Source organism: Gymnoscopelus braueri, assembly GCF_963280865.1.
Source record: "Gymnoscopelus braueri genome assembly, chromosome: 5".
Taxonomy (NCBI): Eukaryota; Metazoa; Chordata; class Actinopteri; order Myctophiformes; family Myctophidae; genus Gymnoscopelus; species Gymnoscopelus braueri.
The window spans coordinates 29520067-29531820 of NC_137606.1; the positions used below are offsets into that span (position 1 = coordinate 29520067).

The 11754-nt window shown below is 40.2% G+C and overlaps 1 protein-coding gene across 1 annotated transcript; it reads right to left on the reverse strand.

The window, feature by feature from the left end:
- Positions 1-12: 12 nt before the first annotated feature.
- On the reverse strand, positions 13-2495 carry LOC308085272 (adenine phosphoribosyltransferase). Its single transcript, XM_080428353.1, has 5 exons — positions 2361-2495; positions 2024-2117; positions 1286-1432; positions 684-779; positions 13-578 (listed from the first exon to the last, which is right to left on the reverse strand). The coding sequence occupies exons 1-5, from the start codon at positions 2481-2483 to the stop codon at positions 421-423; spliced, it is 618 nt and encodes a 205-aa protein (XP_080284479.1). The 5' UTR covers positions 2484-2495; the 3' UTR covers positions 13-420.
- Positions 2496-11754: the final 9259 nt, after the last annotated feature.

Sequence of the window (11754 nt, forward strand, 5' to 3'; positions counted from 1 at the left end):
TGAATTTCGCATTAGGCCTATAGATTATATTTCAATAATAAAATATTATAGAAACAACATTTCTGGGTCCAATACATTATATATATTTTTTATAATAGAGAGGTATGGTCACATACTCCCTATAGAAAATAAATCCCCAATGCATTGCAGACAGCTGGTCAGCAGGTTATTTCATGAATGTATGTATATAGACAATATTTTGGACCAATAAGAAAATCTATAGACCATTTCCCACCCCAGCCAAAAAAGGCCCTCTGGCTGCCGGACTGTAAAGCATTGTCATGAACAATTAAATTAACAGTAGGCTTACTACTGGAACATGCTTTGTTCATAGTTAACATAATATAAGAATTTGGCTTAAATTATATATTATTTACCAAACAATGTAAGACATTATCACTATAACAACTTGTTGAGTGATTATAAAATATAATTTTGAAGGTTGAAGCTTTTGAAGGAGTCAAGATGCTGTTGATCAATTTGGCTCTGAAGGTCCTCTGGGATGCAGTGAGAGTATTTGTAATTGTCCTTAATCCACTTTCCCCCCTCTGTGTTTTCAATGGCGACAGCAGCTACACCTGCAGTGTGATTATTATTTTTAAATAATCATTAACTTTAAAATAATAATAATAATAATAATAATAAAGATTCATGTCACAAGCTGTTGGGTTAGAACAACTGACCTACAACTTTGGCTCCCTGCTTTTCAACGAGTTTGATCGCGGCTTTCATAGTCCCTCCAGTCTCTATCCATTGGTCAACTATTAGTACCCTGAGTCCTGCAGGAAAGGGAAACATGGTGTACTTATTTCTTTTGAACCTTTAATTCACAGTGCCCGCACCGGCAGGAGAGGGAGGACAAAACACTTAAGAGATCTCCTCAGAAGTAGGACTGTCAATTGAGGTGCTGTCTGTGTATTAACAGAGTGAGCAGTAGTTGAGTCCAACCAACACTGGGGGGCATTATGTCACAGGAAATCGTGGGAGAGACAATGAAGGGCCACCACGCCTCCATTTGAACTATTTGGTCAAAATGTAGAAACAAAAAAGTAGAACCCACACCAGGCCAAATCCAGACTTCTCTTTGCCACTTAATGTTTTATAAGCTTGTCAGTCTTAGCATGGCCTATGCTATCCCACGTTTCACAAACTTGATATGTCTAAACATTTACTAAATGTTGGGAGTGGGAACACATTTACTAGTGAGAAAATACTTGCAGCCTTGCAACAATATAAAAGTAGCCATAATAAGTTAACATGGTTAAATAGTATGTACAAAGATTACCTGGTTTTAACACATCCAGTCGTACTTCCATGGTCTTTTCTCTGCCTGAGTAGTCACAGTATTGCTGACTATCAGTTTGTATACACAAGTGTCCAGCTTTGCGGATAGCCAGAAAGCCCTTTCCCAGCGTGGTGGCAACAGAGGCTCCTGGAAATAGCCGAGTAAGAAGTGCATTTTAAATGATGTACTGAAATCCACACATTGTCATGCTATGATACATAATGATACAAATATGAAATATAATGAATTTATAGTCTTGTCAATAATAATATGACTTATAGCTGCAATCTGTAACTTTCATGTGTTATCCAGGTCCCCCACACAAGTGAAATATTTACCACTGAGCAAAGATAGTATGCCTGCTTTCTCAGGGGAGAAACTGATTTAGACTTTTAGGCAATACCAGTGTCAACCAGTAGTGGTCATAGTAGTGGTAATACCCTACCACATTAGAAATGTCTCAATAGAGAAAGTATTATATCATTATTATTATCATACTGCTCTGTTATTCAGCATTAACAGATTGGGCAAAAATAAAGTAGTATTCACTAAACAAGTTCCATAGTGTAGCTTTAAATGTGTAAGCATATCTCTGCCAGGGGGTTCGGTTTCCTGCTCTATCCATAGCATGGGTGTTGCTTTAAATAAAGTTAGTGTGCACTTTCGCAAGAGACCCACTTGTCCAACAACATACTGTGTTTCATTTCTGCACATACTGTAAGGTTACTGGGTTATTACCAAGGATGAATCCCATTGCATCTATGCCAGCTACCAGGTCAATGGTGTCACTCTGAAATGGACTGAGCAGGTCTTTCACACAGTCTGCTAGACCCTGGGTCAAGTACAAAGCCAGTATGAATACAAAAATATGATTGTGTGGCACTGTATCTATTTGCATTACAGTCTAGGTTATCTACTGATACAACAAAACTATTGTTCGCAAAACGTGTTCAGAGTGGCAAATAGTTGCACAATATATGTGTAAAGAATGAATCCAGAGATTAACTAAAAAAGAAAAAGAAAATGCAACACCAGTGATGCCACAACCTGCCACAATTAATTGATTCAAATCTACCTGGGAATTACAGTAGAGTCTCGATGGGTCCAACCAAGCAAACTTTGGTCCTTTTGTGTTGGGTGCCATTAGTGAAAGATACCATCCTTTAGCCCTGTCTGTTGGAACAGCTAGCGCGTCCATTCTCCAGCAACAGTTGTCTGCACAGTTGAGAGGAGCTGGGGTCTGCACAGTGAATCAGCTTGCTACACATATCAGGTTCCAAGGGTGGTAGTGGTAGTGGTGTGTGCGTGCGTGCGTGCGTGCGTGCGTGCGTGCGTGCGTGCGTGCGTGCGTGTTCATGTGTTAGAGAGAGAGACAGAGAGATTGTGGAATATTGAGAGAGCGAGACAGAGAGGTGGGCAGGTTGTGCAAAGATTTGTTTATGGGTGCATACGTGGGGGGGGGGGGGGCTTTCCTGTACAAGTTTACCATCGAGTGTAATGGATTCACTGCTCCATGGTATAGGTGCTAGGCGTTCTGATGCAAATCCAACCAGCATGTTCACGTTTTCTGTGTCAAGTTTTATCAGTCATGTTTTCATTATATCACCTTTACTTTCAAGTTGTTTCTGGGCCCAGAGACCCCAGTGCACCGTAGATGACAGGGAAGCACCATAGGACGCACCATAAATGATAGGGAAGCACCATAGGAAGCACCATAGAAGACAGGGAAGCACCATAGGAAGCACCAGATGACAGGGAAGCACCATGTGAAGCACCATAGATGACAGGGAAGCACCATAGGAAGCACCAGATGACAGGGAAGCACCATGTGAAGCACCATAGATGACAGGGAAGCACCATGGGAAGCACCATAGATGATAGGGAAGCACCATAGGAAGCACCATAGAAAACAGGGAAGCACTAGGAAGCACCATAAGAAGCGCCATAGAGACATGGAAGCACCATTCCAAATGAAGACAATAAATTACAAGGTTCATAGCTGGCAAAATTATAATCACAATGTGTCCCTTTATTGTCCCCGGGCCAAGGAGTGTTTATATTTAGAGTAAAACCACTGAATTATAATAATATTTTGATATTTGCTGCTCTAATACAAGGAGGGCCACACATAATATATTGTTATAGCTATACTGACTTTGATTTGACCTGAAGCCACATTTTTAGTGAATGGTCAACTGTGGGTTCGAGCTACTGTGGGAAACCTTTTTACAAAACTGACACCCTTCTCTGTCTTAGCAGTTGTAGGCATCCATTATTTTTGTCTCTCTCAAAGTCTTTTACGCTACAGTTACATTACTTTCATTTATTAAAGGAGCACATGACCCATGTTCAACCTTATCTCATATAATTGGTCCTCTAATGATCAATTTCTCATTGGTGGGTACGGACCGTTCAGACACTTGCCTATAATCGATGGGTATTACAAGCTTATACAGTCTTTCTCTTCCTGGAAGCTGAAATAGAAGCCATTCTTGCATTAATTTAAAGAAAAGTTTGAAATCTTGATCAAATCTGCCTACCAATGATGCCTACCAACTGATGTCCACAGCCCTGGAGTAGGATTAGTGAGGACCATTTATATGAAGATAGTAATACATACAATTTATATAGCGCCTTTCTAAATACTCAAAAGTCGCTTTAGAAAAAACAAAACAAAATAAAAACAACTTTATTAGGTTTTTTTAACTAGATTTTAACTAAAAGCTAGTTAAAAAGGTTAAAAACTAGTGACACCTAAATGTAAAAAAAGGTTGAAAATGGGTGATGTGGTCTTTTTTAGTATTGTTGACAAGGAGGCCTAACCACACCGAAGGAATGAAATCTCTGAGCCAAACTGACAGCTTCTTATTGTATACAATACATACATGCAGAAGGCTACATAGATATTTCCCATACATCCATAATGATGTAAGAAATTCCATGCATTTCTTGGTTTGTAGTGGATGTAGAGGTTGCACTAGTAAACATAGGGACATACATAATCCCTGGCAGAAGAAACAAACCTCTGGACTGTCCACTGAATGTATTCTTGCATCTGCAAACAGAGGGGATATATTTTCCCCCTCTTTTTTTGCTGTATAGCTTGATGCCAACAGGCTATTTGTTTGGTTTTGGTTTTATATTGAAAGTAAATATGCAAGTTAAATAGATGTTCTGTATTCTGCACTGATGCTTTGATGTATAGCATTATGAACAGGACAGGTTAAGATATATATATTTTTAAATGCTTTAAAAAATACAATCATTCTGAAAACCCCTTGTTTCATTGAATGGCGCTGAGCAGGTGCATGTGCATAATTCTAGGCCTAATTTATAATGGCACATCCAGTATGAACTCTATCCGAACCTATGTATAAGTTCCACAGTGGCAGTTCCACAGGGCTGTGGGCTTTCCCAGGAATTGGTCGAATGTTGCCTCTGGTGATTTTACATCATTTCTCTCCGCCTTCTAACAATCCGATTTCAGTGTCTTGAGGTTTAGTTGGATCTCCGCCTACTAGAGTTCATTGTTAACGCAGCATGTGACCAAACAGTGATTAACCCAACCTCGCAATGCAGGGAGGGAAGGTAAAACTGCACAGTATGCTATTATTTGGATGTCTGAAATGTATTGGCTGCAGAGCGTTTGTGACAATTCTTCATGTTGATTCAAACTATGTTTTTTTCAAGGGAACTCTTCTTTCTTTCATTCATTCATTCTTTTCTTTTCTTTTCTTTTCTTTTCTTTTCTTTTCTTTTCTTTTCTTTTCTTTTCTTTTCTTTTCTTTTCTTTTCTTTTCTTTTCTTTTCTATCAGCAGTAGGCTTATCATGCCTATATGCTATAGCCAAAATATTGTGTGGTTACAGTCAGTGGTGTAAAGGTACTAAGTACATTTACTCAAGTACTGTACTTATAAGTACAATTTTGAGGTATTTTTTTACTTTACTGGAGTATTTCTAATGTTCGGTAGGCCTACTTCTATTTCTACTCCACTACATCTCAGAGGCAAATATTGTACTTTTACTCCACTACAATTATTTGAAAACTTTAGTTACTACGATTACGATCTACAAGACCTGCTATTTTCAAAATATTCTTTATACATTTGAAAACTTGTGAAATGGGACATTCTGCATAATGAGTACTTTCTACTTTTGGTACTTTAAGTACATTTTGATACCAATACTTTTGTACTTTTACTCAAGTAAATGTTGAATTCCTTTTGACTGGTAACAGAGTATTTCTACATTGTGGTATCGATACGTTTACATAAGTAAAACAATTGAGTACTTTTTACACCACTGGTTACAGTTAGATCAGAATGAACCCATCATTTCAATGTGATGATTCGATTCGTGCGAGTATTACGCAAAACTTTCCATGCTCATTCTGAACAATGACTTTTTGTCCCTACATTGCGATTTAGGTCATCAGCAATGCAATCCCTTTAGTGGAACTTGAAAGGTGTCCAATCTCTCCACTTGTTGGCAGAATCACCCCATCCTTGTTACCATGGGAAGCGGAGGTGGAGGAGGACCCTCCTCCATGCGTGTCACCCAAAGTAAATCTCCACTTTTGGGGGGAAGAAAGGGGGGAGCGAGGAGGTAACTCGCGGTCATTTGTCTCCTCAGAGTGGGCTGCCATGTGCCCTTATGCACATTTTGACCCTGCAGCCAGTGGTGTGAAGTAACTAAGTGCATTTACTCAAGTACTGTACTTAAGTAGGCCTACAATTTTGAGGTAGCCTACATTTACTTTACTGGAGTATTTTCAATACTGTACTCCACTACATCTGCAGAGGCAAATGTTGTACTTTTATTCCACTACAATTATTCGAAAACTTGAGTTGCTAGTTACTGCAGATATAAATTATTATATCATAAAACATGCATTTACCACTTTAGCCTATTTTATACATAGGCTATTTGAAACCGATCTACAAGCTCACAACATGTCCTGTTGGGAGCTTGTAGATCTGCTATTTTCAAACATTTTAGTAATTTTACTTTTGGTACTTGAACCTAGGCCTTTTACTTGGAACAGAGTATTTTTTATATTGTGGTATTGCTACTTTTACCTAAGTAAAATGTCTGAGTATTTCTTCCACCAGCTGCCCTGCAGCCTCATCCAAGGTTTCTTGCAGTGGAGAAAAATGGCAATTATGTCCAAATCCAACCAACAACAACTAAAGTGTCTGTTCTACAGTCGTGTAAAAACAGATAAACAGCCATAAACGCTATAACCATCTTTAAAAATGTGATGGAGGGATTAAGGATAACAAGAACTCCTCCCCAACGCTGTCATTTATATCGTATTAATAGGCTTAATCGCGCCACTTTAAAAGTGGGAGGTTGCTCTGAGCCCAGGGAGAGGAGCTGTCTCCATTAGCGTGGTGCTGAAGTGCCTCCACTTAGCAGCAATGTGGTCTGTCTTTCTGCTCCTTCTGTCTTACTTGGACAGAAACCTGGTCAGGGGCAATCCCTTTGACGCAGAACAAGAGGGTAAAGAGATGTTCGCCATGATAAACAGCACTTTGTGTGCAAGAGTGTCCATCGTAGAGGAGAACTACCTTTACCAGCTGTCCGACGGGATCGAAGAGGTGCGTTCTCTTGTCAAACAGCCCGCAGGAGGAGAACTCCTGGACTGCTCTGTGATCGCAGACCAGATGCAGGTCAAGTCGTTCATGCACGTGTGTAGACTTGGACTAAAAAGACAGACAGCTGATCCAGGTTTGGAGACACGTTTTACGCACGCGGAACTGGAAGACGCCAAGTTCAGATGTCAGGAGTTTCACAGGAGATCTGAGAGAATGGACGTCACCTCTCCCGTCTCCGTGGACAAGGGTTTAAAACGATCCAAGAGAGGCTTCACGTACCCCGGGACGCTTTGGTGTGGAGCGGGCAATACGGCTGATCATTATGACCATTTAGGTATGGTTGTGTGTGGGCAGATGGTGGAGGAAGTACTCAAATGTTTTACTTGAGTAAAAGTATACTGCAATGTAGAAATTATACTTCGTTAGAAGTAAAAGTCTGGTATTCAGAATTTACTTGAGTAAAAGTGCAAAGTATTGGCATGTACTTGGAGTACCAAAAGTAAAAGTACTCATTATGCAGAATGTCCCATTTCAAGTTTTCAAAATGTATAGCAGATCTACAAGCTCACAACTCGTGGCAATGCGACTTATATATCTAGAGCTTTTGTAGTTAATGTATGTTTAGTAATACAAATCTAAATCTAAAAAGTAACTAGCAACTAAAGTTTTCAAATAATTGTAGTCGAGTAAAAGTACAATATTTGCCTCAGAGATGTAGTGGAGTAGAAGTAAAAGTATTGAAAATTGGAAATACTCCACTAAAGTAAAAAAATACCTCAAAATTGTACTTAAGAACAGTGCTTGAGTAAATGTACTTAGTTACTTTACACCACTGGTTGTGGGTCTTTGTGTGGTCTTAGATGGATAGGATAATTATGAGACTTTATAAAAAATGTCTTGACAAATTAACCACAGTGCCTATAGGAATGATGCATATACATCTAAGGTTACTAATAATTACATCCATACACAGGAGAATTTGCAGAGACCGACAGCTGTTGCCGTGTCCATGACCACTGCCCTTATGTCGTCCATGCCTTCTCTTCTCAATATGGATACACTAATTTCAAGTGGCATTCCATTTCTTACTGTGATTGTGATAACGCGTGAGTAAATAGCCCAATATTCTTTCAAGTAAAATAGATTGACACTTTGGCTTGACCATATTGTCCTTATTGATTTTTACTGTTTGGGACTTAATAGTGGTTTTTCCATTATTTTGCATAATGCATACATATGAGTTTTTACAAGATAAAAGCAGACCAACATGAATAATTTAAGGAGTTATTCTCTCTGTCATTTACTGCAGGTTGAAGGCGTGTTTACGGAAAGTCAATGACACAATCTCCAGGGTGATGGGTCAGGCGTTCTTCAATGTTCTAGAGGCACCTTGCTTTGAGTTTGCTTATGAAGATCAGTGTGTGGAGCGCCACTGGTACGGGGTGTAAGTATTTAAAACGTTCTTGAACTTTTCTAAGTGGCTTTGCCACATAGCTGAACTGCAGTACATTCTACAAGTTCCAGACATTGACCACGCCTCCTCCCATTTCCCTTCTCTTTCGCAGATGTAAAAAGTACGAGAAGCTGCCAGTCGCTGTGCTTAGAGAGTCTGTCCCGTACGACTTTGGTGGCATTGCTGTGATTGACGTGCTGACCGTGGCTCCATCAAAACCAAAAGGTTTGGACGAAAGCACGGAGCATGAGAACGCAGAGGGTGTGACACAGTCAACGGTGGCCAGCTCCCAGACCGGCGAGCCAGAGGAGCCCTCACTCACTAATGTGGTGACAGCTGCCGAGGATTTCATCAAGGTGCTCGCTACTGTCTCCACCTCTCAGAGCTCTAGTGCCGACGCCACCAAAGGCGAGACGCAAACGGCCGAGAAGAGAAAGAGGAAGAATGAGGGGAAGAGGAAGAAAAGGCCCAGAGGTCGTAAAGGAAAGGGAAAATTGAGAAAGAGAAAGCAGAAAGTAGACGCAGGTGCAAAAATAGGGGAAGGACCCACATCCGGTCCCGCTGGTAACAGAGCAGAGAAAGTCATTGACAAGAGTAACTTCATTCATGGTAAAACCAAAAATGAGCGGATGGGTAGAAAGAGGGACAGTTTTGTTGATAGTGCATTTGATCAGGGTGGGAAACACGAACCCTCTAATGATGTCATGAAGGACGAGCCAATAAAGGAGACCACTGACACTTCTGTCACCTCACCTACTACTGTTTTGAAGGTGCCAATAGTGCAACAAAATAGAGTAGTAACAGGGAGCAAAGAAGTAGTATTTGTCTCCACAACTGCCAGCAGAGCTACTCTGACCATGCCTAAAACGAAATCCCAAAGGTCAAAAAAGGGTGAGGCCAGGAAAATAAATAACTACACAGAGATTGTACTGAATGTTTCTCCGAAAGAGAAGTCCCACTCCCATACAACAGGAGACTTAAGTTACGCCTCTGTTCCTACCGCCATTACCATAACTCCAACAGTCCAGCATGAGCAGAAGTTAAAAAGCCACATTGACGAGGGACCTGTTGTGGCCGCTGGCAGTGCCCCCATTGTCATCCTTAAGACCCAAAGGAGCGGGTCAAAGGAGAGAGCAGAAGGGGAGGGGGAAAAAATCAGGAGCAAAATCAGCAACACTGGTTCTATTGTGGAGCTCACACTCAGAAATTCCATTGTGGAGGATCAGAAAGTGATCACTGCCACTGGTGCTCCAACTACCCTTTCTATTCCTAAAGCCATAGAGAGGCAGATTTCACAGAGACCAGAAGTTTATGGAGCAAGAACAGCAGTTCGCACTACAGCTATCTCCTCTACCTTCAGTCTTTTTAAAACCAAAAGGTCAAAAGACAGAGGGCAAAGAAAGAGAAGGGGCAAGATAGTACTACCCCTTTCAAATGAAAGCCCAACCTTCCAGAATACCTCTGAGGATTTAGCTCCTGTTCTCGCTAACCCTGCGAACACTGATTTACTGAGTAGCCCTTCAACAACTACAGTGATTAGTAAGCCTACTGGGTGGCCTGTGTTAGAAGCACTAACTCATTATACTGATAAGTGGCTTGTCAGTGCTGTTACTGACAGCCCTGCTGTCACCCACGAAAGACAGAGGACAAAAGGTAGAAAGGTAAGAAAACCAATCAAAAAAGTCATGCCCAGTGCTCCTAGAGATTACGTTGGTATCCATAACAATGAACCTGCACATGAAACAATGACTTTAGCTATACCCCAAACCACAGCAATTCTATCCAAAGTTGATGAGACTGGAGAGCTGACTTCTCAGAATACTGAAAATACCAAGCAAGAGCTGTACATGTCCACCCCAATGACCGCACTTATGAGTCCAATGCAGCTGACTATACAGAGAGCAAGGGAGCAATTTAGTAGGAAAAGACGAAGGAAAACAGCACTCTCTCTGAGGCAACATTAACACTTTGATCCAAGCATAGCTTGATATGGTAAATATTAAGTGCTCTTAACCGTAGGTGCATCTTCTAGCTCTTGACTATCACTTGCTTCATGGAGAATTAAATACATACGACATAAACATTTTACAGTATAATCTTTTCTTACTCACCATATAAGCCAGCGTCGACAATAATCATGTCATCTGATTGTGAAATGCCGAATCATGTTTTGCAATATTTGTATGCACAATAAAGAAAAATATGAATGAGTTTTCAGTGTAAGAAATGTATGACTGCTAAAATAATTTTAGTTCAAACATTAGACACCTTCTCATTATTATTGTGGAAAGACATGTTTAAATGTAATGTCAGTTTACATACTCCTGCCATTATCATTATTTTAATGTTAGAATGTATATCTAGGAAGTACAGAGTACTGAATTTTAAGTAATATTGACTCCAAAATAGATACACAGCATTTTCAAATGTTATTTTACTAATTATACTCTAGGCATAATCCTAACAAGAAACATTTAAACATAATTGGGACATTTTTACTTGGCAAATACAAAGGCTATTCATCAGCTTATCGCTAACCTGCTTAGCTTGACATTGTTCTTTCCATACTGTATGCACTGAATCCATGCCAAGAAAACCTAGCTAGCATTCCAGGAGACTAGGGCCTAGCTTGTACCCCGCAATGCGATTTAAGGCAGTGTGGAAGGGGGTCACATTCTCAGGAAAGGATTAGGTGATCCCTCTGCACATTATTCTCGCCCCTTTAAATGAGGGTTGTAACATCCAGTGCAGAGGCCGAAATCCCAAGTCAGCTGATTCTCACATGCTTGATGAGTTTGACAGAATAGGATGCTGTCCAAAGTACCATAGCATTACCACATGCTAGTTATAAACTGCTCTAGGGTGGGTTGACTGTGAGGGGAGATTTGTGGATATACTGTATACCAGAAGATTATCCCTGTAAGTAAGTGTTGAGCAGTACTATAAACAGTGAGAATGATCTAACAATGAGAACGTTCAGGATACAGCTACAGAAGGAGCTTTGGCGTGGGTGACACAATGACAAACTGTAATGGGAACCTACTGTAAGTTACACAAGTGGTTCAAACTATCTCGCTGGGGGGAATTAAAATGTTGAAGAAAAAATTACATTCAAGCATAGATATGTGTCTATATACCCATATAAAGTATATCCAGAACTTACCATCCTCATTAAATAACGGATTGAGGCTTTGGCAGTCAAATTTAGCTTATCATAGAATAGGCTACCTATAATGTTGTCACAAACACCTGTGACATTAATCAATAAAGATGAATACACAAATCACTCTTGGTCTGGTTTAAGGTTTACAAACACCAGAGACGCCTTATTGGCACATGAATAGTGTATTGGCACATGAATAGTGTCTCAGTATATATATATATATATAGAGAGAGAGAGAGAGAGAGAGAGAGAGAG